The sequence below is a fragment of the Mchenga conophoros genome, linkage group LG14 (assembly GCF_057382185.1).
Source record: "Mchenga conophoros isolate Kocher_MC1m ecotype Shallow Benthic linkage group LG14, M_conophoros_male_GT1.1, whole genome shotgun sequence".
NCBI lineage: Eukaryota > Metazoa > Chordata > Actinopteri > Cichliformes > Cichlidae > Mchenga > Mchenga conophoros.
The window spans coordinates 12,548,162-12,576,146 of record NC_140539.1 but is presented as its reverse complement, the minus strand read 5'-3'; the positions used below and the strand labels follow the sequence as shown (position 1 = coordinate 12,576,146).

At 42.1% G+C, this 27,985-nt stretch overlaps 1 protein-coding gene across 3 annotated transcripts; it reads right to left on the bottom strand.

Annotated features, from left to right (window-relative positions):
- Window positions 1-384: 384 nt before the first annotated feature.
- inppl1a (inositol polyphosphate phosphatase-like 1a) lies at window positions 385-27,985 on the bottom strand. Of its 3 annotated transcripts, none has more exons than XM_085245331.1 (27): window positions 27,441-27,985; window positions 20,484-20,547; window positions 19,863-20,010; window positions 19,687-19,768; window positions 16,770-16,916; window positions 16,002-16,098; window positions 15,187-15,276; window positions 13,978-14,079; window positions 12,483-12,633; window positions 12,198-12,304; window positions 11,428-11,530; window positions 11,134-11,330; window positions 10,451-10,568; window positions 9,947-10,043; window positions 9,140-9,278; window positions 8,949-9,048; window positions 7,575-7,663; window positions 7,400-7,481; window positions 7,204-7,293; window positions 6,837-6,950; window positions 6,269-6,445; window positions 6,024-6,179; window positions 5,746-5,830; window positions 4,168-4,254; window positions 3,340-4,045; window positions 2,898-3,031; window positions 385-2,790 (listed from the first exon to the last, which is right to left on the bottom strand). In XM_085245331.1, the coding sequence occupies exons 1-27, from the start codon at window positions 27,623-27,625 to the stop codon at window positions 2,691-2,693; spliced, it is 3,747 nt and encodes a 1,248-aa protein (XP_085101457.1). In that variant the 5' UTR covers window positions 27,626-27,985; the 3' UTR covers window positions 385-2,690. The 3 variants fall into 3 exon arrangements, with proteins under 3 accessions (XP_085101457.1, XP_085101460.1, XP_085101459.1); XM_085245334.1 differs by having other exon boundaries at window positions 5,755-5,830; XM_085245333.1 differs by having other exon boundaries at window positions 16,008-16,098.

The window sequence follows — 27,985 nt, the reverse complement described above, 5'->3', positions numbered from 1 at the left end:
CAAAAACTATGACAGAAGAGTAAGGACTGCTGATCAGCCAGAATCTGATATCAGACAAGAACGGGACAGCATTCCCCTCCCAGAAGTCTGTCAAGGTTTACGGACTGTTGTTAAAGGAAGAGGTACAGAATGTTAAACGCGCGATTTGTAAACCCAGCTCTCTCTTTTTTGAAGCAGGTCTACAGCTCACAGCTTCCTCTGCTGACGACAAACCAAGAGAATAAGTTCATGTTTAAATATGTAAGGGTATTACAATTTAATTGAATAAAAATACATGGGTGAACAACTTACATTAATTTAACATAACCGACGTAGACTGCATGAAGAAACAACAAGAAATGGAGTGTCAGATAAAACAACAAGTCTCTTTTTTCCACTTACAAACACACACACACACACACACACACACACACACACACACACACACACACACACACACACACACACACACACGCACACGCACACACACACACACATCACTGAGAACACTGAAAAGGCTCAAAAAGACTTAAATTTAACACAACTGAACGACAGATCCAGAGTCTCTGTGCTGTGACGGTTGGGCCGTTAAAGGATTAGACACATTGTAAAAAAACAAACATAAGAGGCGAGTAGAGTCAAAGGTTATAATTCAACAGTGTATTTGGGTGGGAGGGGGCTCTCTTTGAGGCGTGAATGAAGGTCTCATTCACAGAGTTAGAGATGAATGCTTTACTATGTTGACAGCAGTAAACACACATGACATTCACATCTTAGTGTTGGTGATCCCCCTTAGAAGAAGACAGGTGTTAGGCATGTGGAGGTGAAGTCACATCTCTTTAAGGTCTTTTCTTTTTTAAATTGAAATTATGAACAAATAAAACTATCCGACTTTTAACTGCTTGAAAACTAAATCTAAAACCAAATTTGACTAAGGAGTGTAACCGCTACTGGCATACTTCGTCCTGTGTTCCGCAGGTTGCCAGGGTCAGGTTTGTGGCGCAACAGCGCCATCTGCTGCTCACATCCAGAAACAGTAGCCCTGACGTCGCACCTGACCTGCAGAAACCTGAGTTTTCTGTTTTCAGTCAGTTGACAGCGTCTCCCATAAGAGTAAAAGGTGCCATGATCCTAAAGCTAGGCAATGCGTTGAGTAATTTAAGAAAAAAAAACCCAAACTAAATGACAGTAAAATGTCAGAGAGAAAACAAATGTTTTGGTGTTGAATTAGTTCATGTATTTGGCTACCTTAACCAATTTGCCTGAACGCTGCTCCATTTATATATTTGAAAATGAAACGCAGAAAATATGCTGACATGTTTTCAAGGCAACAAACAATAACATACATTTTCTTCTGTGAATTCAAATTCAGCATCTTCACAGGCAACATGTGAGAATGAGAAATGTACTTTGCTAAAATCTTTGACATATTTCACCTTGGTACAGCATTAATTACACCATTTAGCCTCCTCATTTTATTGACCTATACTGACTGTTTCAATAACAACCAGCTGCAACAGGCCACTTAAAAAAAGGCGACTTGACAAGTTGATGGCTAACACAGTCACCTAACATGCTGCACCCAGGTGGAATACACCTTCAGCTCTAACGGGGTTAATTTGGTTTGCTCGATATTCCCTTTATCATTAAAAACATTGATAAAACCATAAATGCACATCATTAACTGAATACACAAACTGAAAAAAAATTTGAGTTTATCTCACTTAAGCCTGACTTTCTAGTTTCCTTTCGATCACCGCTTCCTGCTCTCCTCCATCACACAGGTTAAAAGGTTCCTCTGCCCGAGCTCTGGGGCGGATGTTACTTCCGACTGTTCTAATTATTCCCACTGATGTCTTGTTGTGACTATGAGTGGGAGGAAGAAAAATCTGAGACTCGGAAGAACCCAGTGTTGTTAACTCATTCACTGCCAGGGTTTTTGAGCATTTTTACTCATTTTTGAAGAGCCACAGAAAACTGTGTGTTATGATCACATAAACGCTGAACCTACCAAAATGAAGAACAGACTCTCTTCTTCCATCCGAAAAAAAAAAAGCTTGTTTCTACCATTTTCCGTTTTTTTAGTAATCAGCTGTAGAAGAGTGGTGGGTTCCACCAAAAATGCCTGTTTTGACCAAAAAAAGGGAGAAAACGAGCTTTTTGTGAAAAATACATTTCAAGCAGTCTGATGTTCACTGACAAGCTGCCCGAGGTTGTATTCTAGCCCCTCCCATTGAAAACGTAATTGACGTCTATAGACGTCAATGGCAGTGAATGAGTTAAGAGTCCAAAGCGAGGGTGTGCAACACAGGTGGTGTGTTTTCAAAGCCCTCTTTTCTCTTTCTCAAAGTCATCCTCTGTTAGAGGATTCTCAGGCCGAATGGAAACAAGCTTTAAATGCCAACTTGAAGCTGCAGGTTGGGTCTGACCTGATCTCCTCTCTGGATTTAAAAGCCAAAGTTATGTAGTGATGCTTGAAGGACTGAAATGATTATCATTAAATAAGGCCACGTGTATGAGGACAACACACATAAAGTACATGTGAAAATCAAAGGACGTTGGTTCAGAAAGTGTTTTTGAAAGTACAAATGGAGTGCAATTTCTCTCAGAAGGCACAGTCTGGCATCGATTGGCACGTTCCAGCTCGGTTCAGTTGAGCTGAGATTGGGCCCGGTGTGGTACCAGGCCGGTTTGGACCAGTTTGATGCAGTCTATTTCTGCTGCTGCTGCTGCCTGAGGCTCTCAAGCAGGATTCGCTTGTGGGCGGGGTCGTGCACTCCCGCCTCCTCCAGGTCCTCCTCAGTGATGTCACTGGAAAAAGGAGGGGGGAAAAAAGGGAATCTAATGATGAAGAACTGCTTTCATTTTTATTTATTGTTGCATTATCAGAGGAAATAAAAGCCTAGATCTTCATGTACCTGAGGAACTCCAAATCGTCCCAGCCGTTGTGTAGAAGACCCTGCTCATACCGCTCCAGGCCCAGCCTCTGCAGCCACTCGCCCACTGACGATTCCCCCACAGACAGAGATGAGCTACTGCTGCCCCAAAGTGCCTGCGGAGGAGAAATGCAATGCAGGAGCCACTAAATGCAGGAGCCACATCTGCCACATCATTTATGCTAACAACATTACTAAGAGCTTAAGACTGCCTCTACTTTTCTGCACTCTAATAAGGTGACACATCTTACAGTAAAAGGCTTTGATATTTAACATCAAAGTTGAAGATATTCGTGTTTTTGTGAGAAACTGCACAAAAACTGGAGTCACCTGAAAGAAAACTACGCAAAACTCACAGCATTGCTTCTTCCAGCCTCTGAAACGGTTTTACACTGAACAGAATTACTTCCCATGAACTGCTTACCTCCTCAGGCATATCCTCTGCTATACTTTCTGTGATGGGATTTCTAGGTGGGAAGGTGCGGCAGGCATCCAGACCTAAACCCATCGGCTGCCCCCTGAGAGGAGGCGGTGCTGAGGGGGCACGAGGAGGCTGTCCAGGAAACTCACTGTCACTCAGTGTCTTTGCCATCTGGAGCACAGAGCACGACTGGTCGTCTAGCGCCCCTGCTCCAACTCCTCCTCGCCTGAAAGCATCTCCGTGGGCAGCGGAGCCAGCTGCGGGGATCCTGACCTCAGCCAGGTCGGGGTAAAGGGAGCGAGGTTTGGTGAAGGGGGCCTCGGGAACCATCTCCAGGGCTCCCTTTGGTAGAGGAGGTGGGGGGAAGTCAGGAGGAGGTCGATTCAGTGTGCTTCCAACACCTCCTCCCTGTGCCCCAACAACACAAGCACCTCCATCGTCTTCTGAGGAGCTCTCCTCGCTAATGGCACGAACCTGTCTGCGTGGGTGAGGGGGCCCCGAGGCTGCGCCGGGGGGTTTGGAACGCGCCCCGGCAGAGGGAGGAGGGGGTTTAGCTGCCTGGGGGTTGGCTGAGGTAGGAGAGGGCAGAAGCTCAGGTGAAACGGCTGCAGCTGACTGGTTGGGAACGCCCTCCAGGATGTAGTAGGCAGGATTATTGTAGCTGTTCTTGCTGATGGATGGATCGCTGTCTGATCCGTCCTGTTTAGGTCTTCATTATAAACACAGAAACTGTTGTAAAAACTCTTTTCATCTGCACACATCAACAATGCATCAGACGATCTAACCTAATGTGATAGTTAAGTGTTAAGTGAAAGTGTCTGTCATGAGTACCTTGCAGCGGTCTCCTCTTTGCTGTTCCTTTCTCCCTCTTCACTGACCTTTCCCAGCTCTCCGAGGGGCTTACGAATCACAGATGGCCTGTTTTCAAAACACATCGTAACAAGTCAGCAGGCGGGACAAGAGAGAAGTCACGACAGTTTCAGGACATTCCTAACACGATGTTTGCAGGATGTTCGAATAGATAAACGTACAAATGGAGAGACTGCACCCTACAGGTGTGTCTAGTTGCCATTCTGACTCAATGTTATAGCGTGTGACACAGCGGACTATCAAAATGTGCGAGGTCTGTTGACACCATCTTTTGTTGTTGAGGGCAAACTCTTCTAATAACTAATGTTCAATAACTAATGAATGTTGTCTAAAGGTGCCGTAGCGGTACTTCTGAAGACTGCATAAAGATTCATAGAAAACATAAAAGACCAAATTTTATAGTAAACAAAACAAAAACATGAACACGTGGTTTAAAATGTGTTTTGTGTCGTACTCAAGTCACACTGTGCAGGATAATCAAGCATCATCTTTATCAGTGTTTTTTTTAATGCAGATATTCAATATAACACATAAATACATCTAAATAGAAATAAATACTAGGCCACCTACACACTGCACGTACAGTATTTGCTCGGGTGTGGAATCCCATGCACCGAAGCTCCTGGTGCACATTTTGTATCATGATGGTAATGCCAGAGGAAGTGTAGAGTTCTGAGTCAGCAAAGTGTGTGTTTTATGCACTCTGTGCCTCAACACTTGGGGACGTGCTCTGTAACTCTGTCACTGGTCTGAGTTGCTGTGGATTCTAAAAACATCCCCACCACCCTGATCGCCAGTGTTAGGGTAAGCGGTCACACGAACTGTCTAAGTAAACACAGGGTTTCCCGATCTAGGTACCAGCACATTCACATGAAAAGGTTCATGTTGGCAACATCTGACCAGTCCCACTGATTATTGTACCAGCAGATGAGTGGCTGATTTTGCAAGGAGTAAACTATAATATGATAAATCAGGAAAAGCACCAGATATGTGTGCATGCTATAAATCTTATGGCCAGTAATGCTTTAAAAGAGGTTTAGCCTATTTGAAGGAAGGAAGAAAAGCCTCAATCATTAAGGAGAATCTGATGGGTTATAATCGAGTGTTTTTTAAAATAAGGTGCAAATTTGCATGAGACAGTTTTAGTTGTTAATCTTTCAGCTGCAGACTTCAGACACTATTACAAATCTTGATACCATCCTATTATCTGAGAGCTCTTTCAGGATTAGTGATGCAACTAGATCTGTCAGCAAGTGGTGATTTTATACCTGTTGATCTATAATCAGTGCAAGTCACCCACTCAAGAAGAAACCCACTCAAGGTTAACCCTGAAGTTACCCGGCTCAGCTGTTCAAACGCATTCATCAACAAACTCACAAAAAGACCTGACTGCTACGACTCAATCCCTTAAGGTATTTAAGCATCGATATTTAGGTACATGCCAGCACATCATCAACATACTCTATACAGAAAAATCCCCACTGACGTGTGGGAACTCTAAATAAAAATCAAGTGCAAAAAAAAGGAGAGTGTACTGACTTCACATACTCATGCCCCGATCTGCATACCACAGCAGATTTCCCTTTAGGTCCACTCGTCTCATCCTTATCCACGCTGATCCACTCTGAAACACAGCAACAAAATCAGTTTTAGAACTAAACGTGACATGCTTGTAACCCTAGATCCATCACTTCCTGTCTGCAAATTTGAAAACATGCAGGCAGGAACTGTTCAAGTGATGGATGCGGCAAGCTTGAAAGACATTTAGTATCTCCTCTCTTTGTAGGTAATTGGTGTTAAGGTGTAAAATGCATTACCGTACAATCGCTCCCTGGTTCCCATTCTTTCAGAAGGGACTCTGACCCTCATTGACCCTCGGATATTTCCTGTTTCCTCCCCACGGTGAGACAGGTAGGTGTGGAACTGTTGTGCTGTGCTGCCAATCATCGACTTCAGAGCCAACACGCACTCGCCTAAAAAGAGTGGGGGAGATTTGTTAGATTCCAGCAAACTAGATTCCCTTTAAACTTCAAAGAACCACAAGCACAGACAATCTTTATACCGTAGGACTCGTATCCATCCAGTGATTTCACTGTTAGCAAGAGATGCTGATCCTGCAGGTACTCGATCTCTGACAGAAGAGGTTTGAGTGTTGTTAACTGCTTGTTGGACCAGCCCACGCGCAGGAAGTTCACGTTATCGCTGCTCTGACTGTCGTTCTCGTAACTCTTCTTAAACTCTAAGGATTAGAGACAGAGAGAAAGACAAAGAGAGAGAGATGCAGGGACGAGAGGAAGGGGAAGAGGATAAAGGGAAGACGGTGGGGAAAAGAGCGGGGTGAGGATTCAGGTACCCATTGCATTTTAATTTAAAAGTACATGGTGGACAGGTGGCAGGGGCACAACACAGGTGAAAAATGGATTTTATGGATTCTAGTTTAAAGGTAATACTGACTGCCTGAGACCAGGAGGGAGGGAGAAAGATACAAATAAGAAGAAGCAAAAACATTTTTATTGCATCCATTCTGGGTCATGTTGCTTTACTGCAACTCCTTCTGTCAGACTGCTCATTATATTTATGTCTATGAGCATGAAAGAGTCACTGCAAAGGTGCAATCACATTCACCTCACCTTCCAGACAAGTGGAGTAAAACTCAATGAAGAACTTGGTCCTGCTCGCCGTCTTTACTATGGCCTCAATGCTCTCGAACTCGATGTAGGCCTGCTCTGAAGACTTTGGCAAACCTGTGCAGAAGTATGTGGACAGGAGGGAGGAGGAGGAAGATGGAAAGAGGAGGAAAGATCTGTGTGGGTTGTGCAGACAGGCATGTATTTAATCACTCACTTTTAAATGTCACTTGTTGAACACGGAGCGCTTAAATAACATGAATAATAACAATAATGAACTCCAAAAAGATTGTGGGAGGAAGAAAAGCCAGATAAAGTGAGACCAGGAAGTAGAGGAAGTGACAGAAAGGAAACAAAATTAAATTTGTACCTTTTTTGGAGACAAACTGGGAGGTCACGCCCACCTCAAATGTAGCAAATACAGGGGAATGATCACTGGTCACAACATCATCTGTACAGCCTGGCAAAAAAAACAAACAAACAAAAATAAACAACAACTTTAATTTCTGTCCACTTAGCATTATGAGGTGAAATTATGAAGGTTTTCTTCTTCTGATGATCCTCACCATAGGAGTTGCAGACTATGTGTGTTTCTGGGTAAGACTTCCACAGAATCCTGTCGCACCACGATGGAACATTAGTCCTCATCTGGGACAGACGGAAAAGCAGAATTATCAGGACGAGGCACAAGAACAGAAAGAATTTATCAGAGGTGGCTCTGACGTAAGAAAGGGAACGTACCCCTGTGGCCTTCTGCTTCTGCCAGACATACGTATCTCTTGAGCCTCGCTCGTAACGGTAGGTGGGCGGAAACGAGATTTCTTCCTCCGCTGCACGCAAAGAGACACACATCCACTTCAGTAAAGGTTCGAAGTTTAGCATTTCATAACAATATTTATAATTTTGATATAACAGCAGGTGCGATTCACAGTATTTATGACCCCGGGTTAGCAATCATGACCAAGTTCTCAGTAATCGGTTGGTATTTAAGGATTTATTACATGGCATCATGGATCACTGGACAACATTGCAGGGCAACGGCTGATTTTTAGTTACCTACTAAAACAAATAATCCCAGTGATATCACACACTGATCACAGTGTTAGTGCAGACTTCATTGCATTGAGTTAAGATTAAATAATGTTTAAAAGTGAAAAAGGCTTCAGCAGTGAATGACTTGAATTACTCACTTCAGAAGATAAAACAAGTCCACACACCCACTCTATTGTTTGGATTAATCATTAACATTAAAAAAGGGTCCAAGTTCAATTCCAGTGTCGTAAATGTCAGCAAACAGCCAACGTCGGTTCACTTTCTCAGTAAAAATCATAATTATCCAACTTTGTTTAACTCCACATTGTTACGGCCCTAGCAGGGCCTCCTCCTGAAGGTGCCTGTGTGGCCGTGTCACACTACCTCTTCTGCCTGAGGTGCCACCTTTCCCTTTTGTGCAGCTGACTCTCGTCAGTAATCAAGGAGATTTAAGCCCAGGGAAAGGTGAGCTCTGGGCCAGAGTGCCATTTTGTGTGGGCCCAGCTAGTGAGCTGAGTGTCTTGTGGTGTTTCCAGCTAGTGAGCTGCGCTTTCCTTTTGACTTTTTGCCTTACTGACCGACGCCTGAGTTTTTGTTTGTTTCTTTTATGGTGATAACGGCTTGTCCGTCTCTTTTAGTTGAATTACTTCAATAAAACTGTTTTATTTAACTGTTTTGCCTCCCTGACTCCTTTTTCTGACCCGGTCACTTTTGTTACTTCCCCCTCCCCGCCTAGACCCCTCAGGGGAACGTAACACACATCCTCCCCCCTGGTTACACCCCTCCTGCAGTGGCTCTGTGCCCCACCACGAGGGCACAGCCCACAGTTTAAGAACCACTGAAGTCTGGAAAGAAAAACCAGAGCTGATGGTGAACTATTCAGGGAACAACAAGAGTGCTGAGCAGGTGCTTTTGGTAAGTGTGAGTCATCCCTTCGGTTGTGTTTATAAGACCACTGAAACTCTGCTTTAAGGACAGCAGTCTTTTGTTAGTGTTGACTTTTCACTGGTATTACTGTTATATTTCTGTACACTGAAACACATCCTGCTCTGACTCGTGAGGATATTCATAACCAGCACTAACCAAAGCGTAAAAACACTTTATTCTTCTCTCTCTCCAGGTTGAGCTGGTCCACTTTCAGCAGGGGGTCAAACTCCTTCCTGTTAATGTAGTTTAAAATCTCCTGCACACACAAACACACACGCAAAAAACAGGGTCAGACAGAAAAGTTTCATCCACGTTTTGGAGGCTGCCTGTATTTATTTCTGCTTCACCTGTATGTCCATATCCAGCCTGTAGTTAAGGTCTCCCAGCCAAAAGAGGTGCGTGAAGCGCAGCGAAATGTCAAAGGAGCTCAGCTGTTTGTCTCCCAGTGAAAGCAGCCGCAGGATATCAAGGTAGTTCTGGTTCCTCCTGCAGAGGTCAAAGGTCACACGTAAGAAGACATTTAAACAAGCTTTCACCAAATTATAATGAAAAACCAAACCAAGTTTACACTTATGGCAAACAGAAAGCACAGCCTCTTTCAATTACTATGATGAATTATTAGATTATGAATATTACCCAGTGTCATTATTGATTTGACAAGAAAGACAAAATGCAGAAACTATGCGTGAAAAACAAAGCATCTCTGATTCTGAAGCTTGTGGAGCCAATTTTAGCAGCAATGAACTTGCAGTAATTCTGTTTGTATGATTGTACACGTATACGCTCATCTCTTTAAGGTCCTGCCACAGTATTTAAGTTAGGTTGAGGTCTAGACTTTGACTGGGACATCGCAGCACCTTCATTCTTCTCTTTTTCAGCTGTTCTGTTGAAGATTTGCTGCTGTGTTTGGGATTTTGTCCTGTGTTCTAAAATAAATAATCAGAGTGTAACATGTCATCTAAGGTTGTATTTACCTGGTTCTAAGACGTGCTAAGGACCGGATGATTTTTTTGAATTATTTCCTGATATAAAACCTTAGAATTAAAAGGGGGTGTGGTTTCTTTTGCTTTAGGAATTCTCTGTTGTTGATATTGAGAGGCTTAAAACAAACAAAAAAATAAAAATAAAAATAAAAATAAGAGCGTGTTGGGCACCTGGCAATCTTTTCATTCCCTGATGTCAAGTGACAGTTGACAAAGCCAAACGACGTCCCATTGAACATGAAAGACACGCCCACTGCTCCTTTGTTACCTAGAAACCATAAAATCAAACATTAAATCAAAATACAGCAAATTAGGTGCAATTACAAGCATTACTTAACAGAAACTTTTAAAGGATCACCGGGGATCTGGCTGTGATCAGTTTTATATTAAAATATGAGAAACAATGAACGGCTCCAGTTTGCTGAGCTGAAGGAAATCTGTGTTTTTTTCTCTTATGAGTTCAAGATTTTTGTGAAAGTTTAGATTTTGATTCACATTTTCTTACTAATACAAGTCCCACATTTTTTAATCAACTAACAAGTGATTCAGTCATGAACACTGCTCAAGGAGGCCATTGTTAAGACAGGAAATCAGAGCCATTTCCTCCTACATTTGAAGCAGGAAGCAAGACATAGGAAGGAATAGCAAAGACGGAATACAGAGTAGAGCCGTTACCCAGGGTATTGGCGATGCCCGTCTTGACACTGGACATCCCAACGTGGCTTATCCGGTTCTCGTGTTCAGGTTTCACCAACACAGCAAGTTTTATGTTCCACAGAGTCTGCACGGCGATCTGCAGACGAGAACGAGACACAATGAGGAACCTACAGTCATCATTTCTGTTTTCGCACCATGCAGAAATAGCCTTTTTCCCCCCTTGTCTTCAGTTTTTTTCCCCTTCAAACAGGGTCATTTTTATGCAAACCGCAAAAACTTCTGCTTGTATAGAGACAGTCCTATACTTAGCTCTATATTTGTTACAGGAACTAAAGTGTGGAGAGGATAAAGGAAAGTTGTGTAACCTCAAAAATAACTCTGTTTTTTAAGGTTTTGAAATTATTGTATTTTTTACAGGAATTTTTTTATAACTATGCATTACAATAAAACAAAAGTTTTAAAATGTTTCTTTTCTCATATTAGTCAAACATAAAAATGCAGTTCTGAAAAAACGATCAGACAAGAACTAATGTGGGAAATTTGTCTTTTTCTAAACATGATGACATTTGCATAATAAAAAAAAATCAACTTTTTTTCATTCAAGTACAACAACAGCACTCGCCTGAGGGTTATCCGCAACACCTCCTTATGTTCTTCATACACATTCATCAAGCCATAAACAGTTGGCTTTCTTTCCTTACCGGCTTATAATCCAGTTCTGTCTGTTCTTTCAGCAGGGCGCGCAGTGACTCCACCCACTCCCGATCGCACACTGAATTTTCCTGGCTGCCAAACACATACAGGTCATGAGGGATGGTGACGGTCATCTCGTCCAGTGTCTTCCCGAGACCACGACACAAAACCCACGAGGCCACGTTTTTGGGTGCAGGTACAGAGCCTAAAGCGACAGGAAAAAGGTCAAACTGTTTCCTTTCTCTTTGAACACTTTCAGATGTATTTGTAGCCATTAAGGCGAGTCATTCAGTGTGACTAACCCATATTCCAGGTGCCTATGAAGATGGAGATCATGTCTGGCTCGTCCTGGTTGGAATGCTTGTTCTTCATCAGCTGCAGCAGCTGGCAGAACGCCTCCCGTTTCTGGCACAAACACACATCAGTGAGCGGATGATGCCACTGATAGCCGTCATTCTGAAGTTCCTCTGAACATCTTTATATTCTATACACTTACCAACCACGTCACTGATTACACTCTGCTAATAATACCAGCTTGGACCCCCTCTTGCTTACACAACTGACTTAATTCTTTATTCTTCTCTTTTTCAAACCATTATTTGTAAACCCTAGAGATGGGTTCGTGGGGGAAAATCCCAGCAGATCATCAGTTTCTGAAACACCCAGATCTGGCAACAATAATCATGCCATGTTCAAACTCACTTAAATCACCTTTCTACCTTGCTCTGATGCTCACTTTGAACTTCAGTAGGTTGTGATTGTCATATCTACATGTATAAATACTCTGAGTTTCTGCCACATGATTGGCTGATTATATATTTGTATTAACGAACAGCTAAACAGGTGCACATGACAACATTACCTCACTGATTAACAGCAGGTTTTTAATTTTGTACAAAGAGTCTCAGTGCAGACTGAATTCATAGCAGAGAAATGCATATAAGCCTGTGCAATAACTCTGGCAATGTTACTGCAAAATCTTCAGTTTGAAGGCGGCATGTTAACTGTAAGTTATCTATGAATAGCTGTAAAATAGCAGTTTTATGTGTCCATTTGTTTCTTGTGTGCAGACCTTGGCACTAGCAAAGATGAAGTCTTTCCTCTGGCTCTTATCCTTCTCCTTCTCAAACACAATGCCCAGTTTATTCTGCACCCGCTGAGACTTGATCAGCTGACGTACTGAAAGACACAGAGGCGAACGGACAGTGAGTTAGAGATGGGAAGTTGCAGATAAATTCAGGGAAAAAAAGGTCATGTAACAGATTTGGAGGGTTAAAGAAGGTTCAAGTTGGATGGCGAGATTAAAATCCTATAATGGACATACTTTTTTCTGTGTGAATGGTGCCCCAATCCTTACTTTTGTCATGTGTGTAGGTGATCCAGTCCTCTTGATTGTCCTTCACCTTCTTCATTACTACCAGCCTTCCTCCCTCTACGTCCACAGACAGCGTGTACTTCTGACTCTTTCCGATCTTCGTCAGCTCCGCCAGGTAAACGTCGAGCTTCACCTGCAATGAGCCACAGGAGAAAGTTTAAACTCACTTAAACGCATACTGAGCATGCTTCTGTAAACCCTATGTGTCTACTGAGATAATCTACCCTCCACCAGGGGTCTCTAAAACGAAGCACAGAGCAGTATTAGATCTACTTTAGTCATACGCAGCCTCGAAGATGAGAAAACGCATGAATAAAATGTTGATGATCATAGTAAATATCCAAATTCTGGTTTTAGATTCATATCCACAAAGAGAGATGATCTGATTCTATTCATAGAGAAACTTTCTTTCACACATCAGTTATCTGGGGCAATTTGAGGATCAGTGTAATGCCCAAGGACACTTCAGCAGACAGACTGGAGGAACTGAGAAAGACGGCCACCAAACTGCCAACCTCCTTTAGCAACACACCAGCTTCTTCGCACACGCATTTTTTTTGATGTATAGGTCTTACTAAGAACCGCAAGACTGGAAAAAAGTTTAAACAGATGGCGTACACTCACTCTTACTCTGAGTCACTGAGTGCTTCTGTGTTTGGGTGTCACAAGGCAGATCAGACGCCGCATCTCCTTAGCGTAGCACTTGTGTGCAACAGGAAACTACTGAAAGGATGTCGCCACAGAGAACGCAGGCTTAGCCAACAGCCAATATTTCAATCAAGCATCTCTCGACTCATCTCTCAACTCTGTGTGTCACCTCCTTCCCCCACGTCCTCCCTGACATTTTTTCCTTCTACCCTTTTCACACTTAGTTCACCACTTTTCTCAAAGTGAAAGCCATTTATATCATCTTAACGTGCTCCTTTTTTTCCTTTTCTCAGTCTTCCTTCAGCATTAACATTTGCACTCCATGCAGCTGGTACTTTTCATAATAAAACTATTACAGTCTTATACACAGCACATCAAAACTGCCTCACTTAAATTCATGCTTTTACAAGGAAATGTGATAAAATGCTGCGACAGTGATGACGTAAGCTGGAAATGCATTTCAAAAACATTCTTTTGGCCTCACATCACATCTGCTGCTAAAATTCCTGTGCTGCGAAATGCATGACTTTTTAGCCTATTTTACTTCAGTTTATGCCATCTGTCATATTAAATACCACTGCCTGACAATAACATTTCAGAAATTAAATACAGAAAATAAATCTCAGGGTTTTCTACATACAAAAAAAGAAAGAAAAAAAAGATTGCTTAAAAAGATGCTTACCCAAATTGGCAGAAGGGAGCAATTTGACTTTAAGGGCAATACTTAATTTCATTTGCCATGATATTGACCTACATCACATTGCAGTGAGACAGCCGGTAATGAAGTACAGTATGTAGGCGTGCATGTTTGGTGGATGTCGGTGCATACCTCGAAGGCCTGCACAGGAATGGATTTGCTGTGACGCATGGAGTGCAGAGGAGGGGGGGAGCATGGAGAGGTCAAACTCATGTCCTGTAGAGCTTTCAGGGCCTGAGGGGTATCAGAAAGAGGCAAACACGCAGGTGGAGAAACAATTAATTTAAAGAACAGAATAAAAAGAGAGTTGGAGGATAAGAATAAGGTACAGAAAAAAAAAAGAAAATAAAACTGTAACATTTTGAGTCTCAGGGTTTGTGTCAGCAAGGAAAAGGTTTCCTATTTCCTGGATGTGATCTAACAGGAGCAGGGAAGGTGGAACCAGTATCATCGTCTGGACATGTAGCCTTACTACATTGAGGCCATTTCCTCCCGAGCCAGTGAAAGCCCCCCCCCCCTCTCAAGTGACAAAGTAGAACAAAGTAGAACACAGTGCACCTTGTAAACAGGAGATTTAATTTATTATTATTATTATTATTATTATTCTCTTCTGGCTCTTTATAATGTGAAACGAAGGCATCATCCTTAAAACGAGTCTCAAACCTTGTGTTTGTAATATAAATAAGGGTTATTCTGAACTGTGAATCATGGACAGTTACTCTAGCCGACTCCAAGAATAAAAACAGTAACCTGAACATGAGCGTATTGGGTCCACTTTTCTACTTGTAAAGTCTCAGACTCTCATTAACACATCAGGTCTTTGCTGACTTGTAGGGCTTCTAAAGGGAAGTCGAGCGATATCCCAACCCTGTCTCTTTCCTTCTGCGTGGTTTATATGTGCTGTATGTAAAAGCCTCAAAAGGAGAGAACGTCACGTGTTGCGCTACAAGCACACCCTGCAGGGCTTCTAGACAGATGATCCATCATATGGAGAGGGTTATCTAAACAAACCATCTCCAAACTACTAGACTAAGTACATAGAGAAAATAGAAAGTAAGGTGAGAGCACACCAATCTTCACACTCGATGCTCACTTTTTCATTTAGATTTTTTACTCTAATCTCAACTACAAAGCAATAAAGTTTCATGACTTCATCTGGCACCACTGAACTCTACTGTGCTGACAAGCTTTTGTTTACAGATTGCAGAAACACCTGTCAGAGGACTCAGAGCCGTGGCAGATCCTGCTACTGTACCACATTTTTTCCTGATGACTCACAAAGTGAAAACAATAGCCGCCATGTTGTCCATCACAGCTGTTAAATGTGCCGTCTGTGCGTACCTTCTTTTCTATGGAGGACAGCAGGTCTTTGAGAATCGCCAACTTGGTCACAAGGTTCTCCAGTTCCTGGTCTCCACCCTGATTCACTGACTGATGGAGACAAAAAAAACCCATTAGAGTCCATGTAATCCGCAAAAAGAGTGCATGTAAAAAGAGCAGCCTTAAAACTGCACAGCAAACACACTTACTTATATACAGAGCAGTCTTAAGGCTATTCAGTCTAAACCAGCCTAAAATCGGTTTTTATTCAAATTTTAGTCAAACTCATTGTCAGTCCTTGCTTGATGACTAAAGTGACTCCTGAACTTCAAATCAAGAATTTTGCTGGGCCACTAATCGGCTCTACTCTCTGTCCAACCACACGAAAATGTTTTTAATTACAAAGAATAACACATGCATGCAAAATCAGATTATATATTTTATTTGCCTGTTCTGTATACAGAAGCTTTCCTTAATACCAAGTTTCTAGCAGGAGCGCTACGGGGATATTTAAAGGACATCATGACTCACACTCTATCTTCTCTGAAACGAAGCGTAAAGCCCACCACAAGCGAGCAATCCTCAACTTTACGGGTTGGCAAATATAATAATTTTAGCTATGATCTGGAAGAAGGGCTTTAATAACAACACTGTTAAGTGTTAAGAAGTTACCAAGGCTTTTACATGTGTGTGATAAAGTAAGGGAAAAAATAATAAAATCACCGCGTGTAACAGTTTGTTATGGGATATAGGATAATAAAAAGGAGGGTAAGATTCTGCGATTGCGCAAACAAAGACACACACAACCACACACTTTTAAAAAAAGCGAAGAGTACCTGTACCTGTTGGATCATTTTGGAGACCATGAAAGCGCTTTGCTGATCAAACACTTTAGACAGGATCTCCAGGCCTGACAGAACTTTATCCACCTCTCTATTTGAGGGAGCAGAGAGAGATTCACATATTTACCTCACAGCTTCTTTCTGCACTTATGTCTTCATACAGTAACATTTCTGAAATCAAGCTGATTTCCTGCGGATCATCACAGTGTTTAAACGTGCAAAAAAAACCCCAAAAAAACCCTAGAGCTGTATTCTGATTTAAGGAAGCAGATAGCTCTGTGGGCCGAGAGGTGTGAATCTTTGGCAGTCAGTCAATCAGGAAACCGACAGAATATAACACTACATAATATACAATGCTTCACAAGTTTATTAGACCACCACTAATGTAAGGTTTATGCCACAGATGCCCTAAATTAATTATACTCATAATCACCAAAATCATTTTTGTGTGTCTTTTAATGCACAACCCACCAGTCTGTACAAGCTCTTTAATTATAATGATATTTTTAAATAACAAAATGCAAAACAAAACAAAAAGAGGAACAGCTATTAAGTGCATTATTATTTTTAATGCCAAATTACAGATAACAATCTTATATTTGATTAATTTCTGACTTTTTCAGGTCTCTGTGCTCAAATTTGGGTATAAAAAGGGAATTCAGTGTGTTACTTGCCTATTAAATACCAGTATGATTTGCAGTTTTAAATTCGTTTTGACAGCTTTCTAAAATATTGCACATGTGCAGATGTGCTGCTGCTTACCCATTAAGGCGTTTGCAGGAGGCCACTAGTGTCTTGTTGAGATGAGGCAGGGATGAGGCCCCCTGTTTGACTGCTTCAAGGTCCAAAGCGTAGCTGCCCTTCAGATACTCGTGGGAGATGGTGCTCAGGCCATTAGCTGCTGGAGTACTAAAACATATTCAAAGAAACCATTTATAACCACCACATGAACATCATTTCCAAATGCTGGTATGTGTATGAGAATACAAGGAGGCTTCAAATAATAACGATGCATTAGTGATTTAAAGTCCAGGAAGGCACAGATGGTTTTGGTGTGTTCAGGGAAAAAAAACAAAATAAAAAAGTTTTAGTGGCGTTTATTTAAAGTGATTGAGAGAAAACTAGACTCTTTGATGTGTCTCCTCTGGGCTCCATTCAGGGCTGGGTCATATCATACCGTTCACGGTAATACCGGTATAACGTTGGGCAACGATAAGAAAATGAAATATCGCGATAGAATATGGGTAAAACGCACATGCGCAGTGCCTTTGTTTTCATACGCACATGGCGTAAAAAGCATGGCGACGACGCAGAATGAGAAGGGCGAAAGCAGATCGTTAAATGAAATAGATGAACCAGAACTGGTTTGTAAAAATGCTGCAACTTCAGTGGTCTGGAACTGGTTTGGCTTTCATCTGTCAGATACACAACAAAGCACTATTTTTGGTAGAACGTGCTAGCGGGCCGCCGTTATTACCTTGTTTTTTGGAAAATACGGCACACTTAAAATCAATCCTTTGATTTTTCTGAAAATCGACAGTGCCCCTTATAATCCCGTGTGCCTTATGTATGAATTCTGGTTGTGTTTACTGACCTCGAAACGATTTTATGTGGTACACGGCGCTCGAAAATCTGTCAAATGTTTTAGTACGACTTTGCTAAGCTGATTGATTGATTTGATGGATTTTCGGAGCATTACGGCTATCGTAGGCAGGAGCCTGGTGGAGTGATACGTACTGTGCTTCAACATAACATTACCGTATTGTGTGTGTATAACCTTTTTTTAAGTTTTGTGGATATTATACATGGTTATGCTGAGGATATGTCGGCCAATTTCCACTGGAAATGCCTTTTGCTTAAATTGTTAGCAAAGAATTTGCATTTGCACTGTTACATTTTTATATAACTTTAATGCACATAAAAGCTGCTTGTTTAAGTGAAAATACATTGATGGGGTTTTTTGCACTAATAAAGTTGTGGAGTTGTAAAGTAATTTGTCTCGTGTCAATTATATATCGTGATAAATATTTTTGGTCGCATCGCCCTTCTCTAGCTTCATTTTCTGTTTTTTTTAAACAACAGATTAGGTGAGAGGTATAAAGTAGCGGTGAAAGAACAGTAATACAAACAGGAAACCAATGTAGGACGCAAGCTGCAGTGGAACAAAGGCCAAGAATTACTTATTTCTATCTATACCTGTGGGTAGAAGGGAGAGCTTCAAGACGGGCCTGTAAATTTCCACATTTTGTCTTTTATAAATTAACACCTACTGCAGCTTTGACGATGGGCTACACATTTTATACACACGTGTTCTCCACTGCCTTGGGCAAAGTTGCACCATAGTAATTCTGTAAAGGCATGACATAAGCATGAAAACATTTTGGGGCCTACTTAGAGCTTTTTACCGTTCAGTTTTCTGTCTGCCATATTTCTTGATTTTGTTTATTTGCTCTGTAGTATTACATTGATGCATTTACTGCTAGAAGTCACACGGAGTTATTTAAAGTTCCAGGTGATACTTAAAAAAAAAAGAATAGTTGCTAAATCTGCAGATGCTCCACACCCCTTGGAAAGGAAAATAAAGATGGACGTCACAGTTTGCCAGAAGTAGGATGAGTGTGTGCGCCCGTCGGCGAGAGAGTTGGCATCTGTGTAGTCGCGACTTTGTTTTTTTTGTTGTTTTTTTTAAAGAGTCACATACTTCCTCTGAGCTAAATTATGCCCGCCTGAACACTCATGGACACCCTGGACCACGTGAACTGGCAAAGGGCCAACCTATAAAAAATAAAACACCTTTTACAGACTAATTTTCAGCATTTACAACCCTTTCATACGATCCACACCATGGCTTCCATGTAAGCTATATTTTGCTGTACCACGCAAAGTCCCTGAGGATTTTTAAAGGACATGCATGTGTGCTCCCTTTACTTCCTCTAAACTGTAATGCATTTTATGCTCATTTTGCATTGTTGATTTCCTTCTATGGCAGCTCGAGAGAGAACAACTAAAAGAACTGAAAGGAAGATATTGTTTCACTGGCTGACACTTTAACCAAGCTTAGGTAATGCATAAGTTTCTGTTACTTCACCAACTGTTGTGTGAAGTGGTTTGGTTCCCACTGAAAAAACTGTAAAAGTGTATTTATTTATCACATAAGGGAAATGTCAAAAATTTATTAGTAGTATTATTAACTGACAGGGATTTGAAATGTACGCGTCTGTGTGCGCCCGACAACTAGAGCCCGCACCTCATCAAAGCCGCACACCATCCGTGAACGCCGTGGTTTCTAGCAGGATGTGGTTTACCTTCTTAATGCAGACAGAGAGGAAGTATGTGTTAATGAGCGTGCATGAAGTTGTGTGAACGAGTGCTTTTAATAGTTGATAATCTGTGTGCGCGTGCGTGTGTAGCCATATAAACTGGAACAAACAAAGTCACTGAGTAACGTGTGTGTTCATATCACCATAATAACGCTTCCTTATTATTTTTGTGAGCATGTGTGAGATTATGTGATTTTCAATACGTCTGTGACATAATTCACAATGAAGCGACATACTTCCCCTGTGTGACTTCCGTGACTTCCGAGTGACGCGGTTGGTGGTTGCAGGTAGTTTGTGATTAAGCTCCCTACAGTTATAAACAGGACACAATCAGATGTTTCTCTCTGTGGACTTTGTACCTGTCTGTGGGTGTGTCTGGTCCAGGGGGAGTGGAGGTGGAGGAAGAGCGAGGGGGGAGGGGCGGCTTCTCATCCTCTCCATCTACCAGTCAGAAGTACACAGAACGTCACGGTTAACATGCGATGACGAGGACACCCCATCTGGGCATGTGTGTTTGCGTTAGCTCTGAAATTACCGGAATAGTCCCTATCGTCACTGACAGCTGTCTCCTCTCTCTCCACGGGGTAAAGCAGGGTGGTGACCAGACCCTGGCTGGGCTGCAGGTACAATGACACCAGCTCTGGCAGAGTCTTAAACCGCTTAGGCTGCACGCCCTGAGAGGTCTGAGAGCGCGAGGAAGGAAGGGAAACAAGAGACAGATGCATTAAGTTCATCCAAACACCGTGGCTACAAGAAGTCACATTGCCCAACCTTCTGGTAGCCTCCATTGTTCCACAATGAATGTTTTGTAAGCAATTGCAGCCCTGTAGGCTAAATATAATTCAAACCAGGAAGAAGCCACAAACTCAATCGGATAAATTAAAATGAGACTTTTCAGCGTCACAGCTGAAGACCCCAAAACTCATACAGCAGTGAGACAAGACAGCTGTGCTGTGGCCACATGATTCGAAGCCCTGTGTTGTGTTTCGCGTGTGTGAGGTTGCTGGTAGCTGGTATTCACAGCTGTTGAGCACAAGGCACAAAGACCCTGCTGTTGGTGTGTGTGTGTGTAAGAGAGGGAGCTCAGAGCCAACGAAAGCATCTCTGCCTGCCAGCTGCTGCTGAAAGCACGAGTGTGAGAGTGTCTTTACTGTACCTGCACTGCCAGAAAACCTTCGTCATCTGGTAATATCCTGTATGTGTGGACGTGCTTCTGAAACCTACAGGCAAAGAAAGAGAGAGTAAAAAGAAGTCAGGGGAGCTGAATCAAAGAGAGGACAAGGGCAGAAAGTGGCAGCAAATGAAGTGGAAATAAAACACAGGTGGACGCAGAAGTACAGAGAATTTTTTTCTATTTTTTATGACTCTACGTAAATTTGAATATCTTTATTTTCAGTTCACACACACACACACACACACACACACACACACACACACACACACACCACTGTACTCGACCTTAGTGGACAGCATGTGTGATTGTATGCATGGGAGTGAGGAGGGTTTAGACGGCGTAGCTTAAACCTGTTGCTGTCTGTCACAGTGAGCATGCTTTATACTTACAGTAGCACGGTACAGTAAAGCAGAGCTGAGTGTTTGTACATCATAAAGTATTGACAACAGTTAAAAACAAAACTAAAATGGAGTAGACGTCAGAATCTAAATGATAAATGAAAGTACGCCTCTGTTGCATTAAACCACTGCAAATCAGACTGATTTGACTGAACCTCAGGCTCCTTTTTCTCCCCCATCGACCAATCACAGATCAATGTTCTGACACTGCGGCTGGCCCAGGCGTGACTACACGCCCACAGCCACAAGCTAAAGCTTAATGATTTTCATGCCTGTGCTTCTGCCGGTCCAGTGGACCGACCGCAAAATTTTTGATTTGCCAAGCAAACATTGTGGTTTTTGATTCATTGGTGTTCTCAGTTCAGAAGTTTCGAAGTTTCCAGCCTAACACCAAAGTCTTTTTTTTTTTAAACTTCTGCTTCAACACCACGCTTATTTACAGTATGCCTGTGTGTGTATAAATGGAGGGAGGGATAAATCCATGTTGGGAATTCAAAACCCAGCTGCTTTTCCGGCTTTTCCAGGTCAGTGTGCTGCAGGAGCTAAAACACGGACTGGAATAAAATATAAAATGATCTCAACAACAATGTATAAGAAAGTTAAAAACTAAACTTTTTGTTTGGTGATGCTTCTCACATTCCTCTCAGACCACCATGCAAATGGTTTTGATCATGACCAGATCCCAACGAGAGTCACAGTCTGCTTGAGCTGTTGGATGTTTAACTTGGTTATTAAATAGCATTTGTAGGAAAATGATTGGGCCTGTATTGAACTTTTAATGGCATCTTAAAAAAAACAAACATTTTGGGAGCTTCATCATTGTCATGCTGCAGAATTAACTAATGATTTTTGATTTGCACTTGCAAAATCACTATTATTTTAAACCTCTGGACTTGGTTGTTAAATAAGCGATTTAACTTTTGTCTCACAACAAGAGAGTCCTGGTTTGAACCTGGCAGGACTGTCCTGTGTGGATTTTGCATGATTTCATGCTTGTGCAGGCGTTTACTAGGACACTCATATTCTCCCGTTTATAAAAACAAAAACAAAAAAAACTAGGTTAACGCTGCTTATCACGGAGCAGGAAGCTCTCGTAAAAGAGATTCTTTATCTCACTTCACTTCCTGGTCAAAAAATAAAAAATAATATAAACACTCCATTTAAGATAGACTTTAGTAAAAAAAGATTATTTTACACACAAGTGTAAAAATGCAAAGCTACTCTAGTAATATCCAAAAATTTTTAAATTTAGGCGCTGAAAAGGAGCAAAATGTTGAACCGAGCACAAGTTCCCACGTTGACCGAATTCATAAACAGCGCATTGTTTTGCAAATTGTTGCAAATAATAGCTCCATATCAGCTCAAACTAACGGGACCAGATAAATATTTGTTCCTCTAAAATCAAACCCACATTCAATCCTGTCACATTTTAAACACAATAGCATGAAGACCGAGTGGCACAAAATCCATACGCAAGCGTCACTGCGGTGTACAATGTGTTTGTGTGCCTCTGTGTGTTTGTTTTCCTGTTGGCAGCTGATGAGATTCTCTGCAGGTCTGTGAAGTAAATACTATTGTTTCAACGGCCGTAAAGTTAACAGAGGGGAAGGGGGTCAGAGAAAGAGAGTGAGGGTTGTCGTGGGCCAGAGATAGGCTCACAGTATACAGCTTATGAGTGTTGTCAACAATGGCCTGTGTGAAAGGATAAGGACTACCCTACTGGCTCACTCTGTTCTGTTAGTTTAGAGGGAAACCTCTTCTAAGAATATACACAGCGTGAATCTGTCTTCAAAGCTCAAACAGAAGCCTATCTTGGCAAAACCCAACTAGGTTTTCCTTGAAATACAACAATCAAAAGCTAAGATTACTCCTTACAGCCTTCTCCGTCCTTGTCGTCACGTACTACCAAAAATGCAAGAGGCCATTCCTGAACAAGCACAGTAAATACTGTGTGTATTACTGCACTACAGTGTGACTTACACTGACGATTCATTTCCTGCTATCACTGTATTGCTAACAATAGCACTATGGAGACGTTGTTTTTGATTAAGACACTTCATGGAGCCTGTGATTAGCAGAAAAAAAAAATCTGCATAGAAATATTTGGTATGAGCACAAACAATAGATATATGCATACTGCTTTTTTCCCCCCTTCACGTATTTGGCAGGCATGTTGCTGCAGCCAATTTGGGAAATTACCATCGCTCTTCTGGATTTAGAAGAGCAATGAATTTAGATTTAGGGTTTAGCCTCAGTCTCTTCTGTCTGATCACGTGACCGCTAAATACATAATTAATACCCATTCATGCACCGCAGCCCTGAACTACCAAACAGAGACGTATGTGAGAATGCGAATGTCCCACTCATTCACTTAGGACATTGAATAGCCTTTAACTTGCCAGCTAGCTACTGGAAAGTCTGTGTCATGTCCAGTTGCCCCCATGTGAGAAAAGTGGAAGTAATACTGCGGTCAATTCACAGCTAGCGAGAGGGAAACATTCAATTCAATTCTGTTTTATTTATATAGCACCAATTCACAACAGCCACTTCAAAGCACTTTACAGTGTAAGGTGAAGAGCCTACGGGATTGAGAGAGAAACCCAACAATCAGAGGACCGCCTATGAGTGAGCACTAATCAATAGTGGAAAAGAAAAACTCGCTTTTAACAGGAAGAGACTTCTGGCAGAATTAGGCTAAAGGAGGCTTCTCTCCTGAGAAGTGTCTGAGGCAGACCATCTCCTTTCCTTTCCACTGTTGCCAAGTGCTCACTCAAAGGATGCCGTATGATTGTTGGGGTTTTCCTGCTATTATTCTAGGGTCACTACCTTACAGCATAAAGCAGCTTGAGGCAAACGCAGTTGCAAGTCCACAAAGACATGCATGTTAGGCTACCTGTAGGTATGAATGTCTCTGTGACACCAATGTTAAAGACTGGGGTATGCCCCATCTCTCGCCGCATGTCAGCTGGGATTCGGCACCCACACTTTACTTTAACTGACTAAGCAGAAGAAAATTAATGGATAGATGAATGTGCGTAGCCATAGTTGGTAGTAATAGTAATGACAGTTCATTTGGCAATCAACATCAAGTACAAACTGATTACCATAGCAAAACAGAAAATACATGTGAAAGTGAACTTGAGTCTTGTTTTCTGAAGAAACTGACAAGCTAAATACATTTTATAAAAGAAGAAGATGTGGTTAAGGAGAAACGAGTCTCTTTCAGAGGGATTTTTCACTCAATGACAACTGACATAAGGACAGTAAGCAGACAGCAGATATTGTTTCAAATTACTTAGATAGACAATATCAGACTAAATGGGAAGGGATTCTCTGTGTACTGGAAAGAAGTTTAGAAAAAAAAAGGAGAATTTGAAAACTCTACAAAGAGCAAAACACACTTTCTACATGAGGAATGTCTGCACACAAACTTGTACGTTTGAAATGCACACACACACACACATACACACAGTTACACAGAGGCATCCTGAACCCTGGCAAGTCAAGACGTGTTAAACTGATAGTAACGACCGTATTCCTGACAGCAAAAACAGAAAACAGCTGAGAGACAGGGACTAGCATACACTCAAAACTATTAGCATATAAGCTCATCTCACTGCCGGCACCTTTCCCGTCTTATACAGAGTCTTAAAATGTGTAAGCCAATGATGTTACAGAACTGTGTGCTAATCATTGAGAGCTTTAACATGCTACATTGGACTCGTACTGCATCCACGCAAATTAAAACATTCATAGCTCACAAATACTAAACACGAGTATTAAACTTGCATGCAGACACACAAAATCCAAAGTCACTATAAGAGGAAGTGAAAGGCTAATGCTTGGCTAACGAAAGTATCAAGAGTCAGCCAGTCGAAACAAGTGGAAACACTTCCTAAATGCACCAGGGTCTCCTAAGACCTCAAAAAGGAAGTGTGTGTGTCCCTGTCTATAAGTTACACGTCCGACTTTGAAAAGACTTGTCAGGTAAAAAAACAAACAAATCCTTGGTTTGTGCATTTCGTGGGTGTCCACTGTATATTCCACTGAAAGAAGTCACATTCGTACTCATTGGACTTTATTTTTAATTCTGTATAATAGAATTAAAAGCACCATTTCAGTGGATTAAGTGGGGGGTATAGTGATCAGGTGAATGTGAGATAAAGAAAACATTGAGCGGATGTGCTTCACTCACATCAGCCCTCTGAGCATCCAAAGTGGCACGCTGGCCCTGTGACAAAAAAAAAGTGTGCCGTTCGATGGTTAAACCTTTCCACACATCTGCTGATTCACATTTTACTTCCTAGAAACGCTGGTTTACACAGCAGCGAGTGCAAAACTTGACAAAGGCGACAAATAAATGTCTTGTCTGACCATCGAATCGTTTTCTCTTTAGCTGGAGGCATTACTGGGAAACACCAAGTCATCCGTGTTCTCGAGAAGTGAGCCACTTCTTTCTGGTTTTCCTAGCAGCACTGGTTCATCTCTGTGAGTGGCCTACAAGGGTGCTTTGCAAATAATGTTCAATTAATCAGTGCGATTCGCACTCACAATAACATTCACAGAGAAAATGCTTTACAGCAAATATGCTCCACCTTTATTTTAAATTGCACATTCATCTTCTTGTTTGTGGGTAATATAGGCACATAATTAATGCTCAAGCTTGGGTTTCTTGGCAAGCAATGAATCGCAACAACTGTCACACACGCCACTAGGTAAGCGTAATTATTGAAAAGATATGTGTACATTTTGTCAAACTGCTTCTGACATTCCCGATTTGCACTCAGAATCAAATTACTTCTCTTTTTTTTTGTTGCTCATGTGAGTCATTGTATTCAAATACAAGGAATTTTTATTCTCGGATAGTCATCCGTCAAAGGCCTTCCTCTAAGCTGGAAAAAACCCTCTGACTTACCACTTGCTTTAATTACAGCCAACGTGGGAAACGACGGGCGTACAATGTCAACAATGAAAAGTTCATCTTTGAAGATTATAGCAGTTTCTGTTCGTGTTAGTGCCAATTCTTGCAGTAGCTGTCATTTGTCTCAACGGTACGGTAAACTGTGAAACTCTGTCATCTTATTTTTGTGTATGTGAAACCAAAACTTCTGGATTTAAAAACAACATTCGCATTGTTTGTCTGTAATTTGCCTGGAAGTTGTTTTTCGTTTCGGAGATGAAACAAAGTCAGTACTGTGAAAGGTGAAAGGGGAGAGGAAGGGAGAGGTGGAGGCACTAATAAATCCGGAAACTAATGATGCATGGATGCGAGGAATGCTGTCGGTCACAGAGTGACCCACTGAATGACGAGCACAATTAGCGGTGACATATCTGACCTACTATACGCTTTTAAAAGAGATGTGAGAACGCATGACCATAGCAGCAATCAGTTTACATAACAAAAAAAATATTGCATTATATTAGCTGCACTTTCCAAAAGCCCAAAAAGATATTTGATATTTTTGGTTGACATCACAGAGGAAGCACCATAAGCTGTGATTATTTGACTTGCTTACTTTAAAAGAAGTTAGTGTTCAAATTTTTGTGGATTGAACAAGCTCACTGTTTCAATTCTTTTGCAGTCCATCAGCAGGTGATGTATATGAGCTGTATACTACATGTGTAAAAACTACACACCCAGGGATTCAGCATGGGGTAAACTTATCAGATAGGGGATGTAGGTGAAGTGAATGTCAGGGGCCTGATATTTCTCTGAACCTGAACAGTGTGTATTCTATGTGTGTGGCTGTAAGTCCTTTTAGTCATTTGTAGTTAAACACCCCTTTGCCATGGTTCATTTAACATTGCCTCAACCACTGTTGACACTGACAGCACTGTTCCTGCATCAGTTTCTCAGGTGAATGCACTGTTGTGTTACTGTTACACATGTAGGTGTTTGGTGGAAAAGTCCCCATTGTGTAATGAATGGGCAGTCTTTCGTCATTTATTTAACAAGGTGGCTGCCCTAACTCCCTCTAAGTACAGACGCTCTTAACTGTCCTTTGATATTGTGTCATTTCATGATATACTATATTATGTACAGCTCCTCGGATAGGCCCATTCTTTCACCACATCTCCGACCTCAAATTAAAGCAAAGCTTCACCAGCCCATGCATGCTTATATTTACCTCCACGACCATTCAGTTTAATGCCACTGCTCACAGCCCGCAGGCTGATTGCAGCAGAGTCCTGTAAAAAGGGCGCTGCAGGCGACCACATCAGACACAAGACAGACAGGGACAGCCCTAAAGTTGTGTGCCATGCTGGGGTTTCACTGCAGGGCAGACAGGCAGTCTCTCTATCCCTGTCTTTGGCTTCCAGAAGAAAGTAAACAAACAACTTAACGCTTTGCTAGGCACACTTCAGCTACAGTTTGATCGCGTCTACTGCAGAAAAGTTAATGATGGAGTAAAAAAAACAGAAAGAGAGGAGTTTATAAAGTTTGCAGAATTACAGAGAACACACCATGACCCCTTTTGGTCATGTGTGCTAGCTAAAGCCAAGGTAAACAAAGCACAACGAGGCCGACGAAGTTACTTACAGTACACACAAAGCGTAAGCCCCGTTGACACTCTCACTGTCCCGCACCAGGAAGCTCCCGTCTCTACCGGCTCGGGCAAGCAGCTCCTCGGCCGCCGCTCGACTCAGGTCCCGGTGATACCACATCGGCGGTGCGTGGCCCAACGGAGAAGCCCCACTGCCGCCGCCACCACCACCCCCGGCCATGGCCACAGCCCTTCCAACCGGGTTAAACTCAAGCTGCTTCCCGTCTCCTCCGAAAAAACTCCCAGCCCTCCTCCAGTATAGGAAAATGATCCAGCGAGAGAAGCGAAGAGAGCCAGAAGAGCAGAAAAGCAGCCGTTATTCCGACAGAAGGCAGGAGGCGCCACAGAAGCGACGGCGAGCACACAAGTTGTTAATTTGTTAAGTTATGCCGTTTGCGCCTGCTTCCTCAGTTCCTGAAAGGCTCACCGCCCTCCCCCTTCTCTTCCCAGTCCCACGGAAATCAGGGTATGTAAATCCACAGTGGAGAGCAGGACGAAGTCGGTCAAGTCACCGTGGGGTCGGAAAAAAACCATTTCCTTT

Bases quoted from the DNA above. Each gene is read 5' to 3' on its own strand.
- inppl1a (XM_085245331.1), bottom strand. From the start codon at position 27,625: ATGGCCGGGGGTGGTGGTGGCGGCGGCAGTGGGGCTTCTCCGTTGGGC. The intron at 16,099-16,769 runs GTAAGCAGCAGC...TCCCTCAAATAG, and splicing joins TCCTGCAAACGCCTTAATGG to AGAGGTGGATAAAGTTCTGT. The intron at 14,080-15,186 runs GTACGCACAGAC...GATACCCCTCAG, and splicing joins TGTCCTCCATAGAAAAGAAG to GCCCTGAAAGCTCTACAGGA.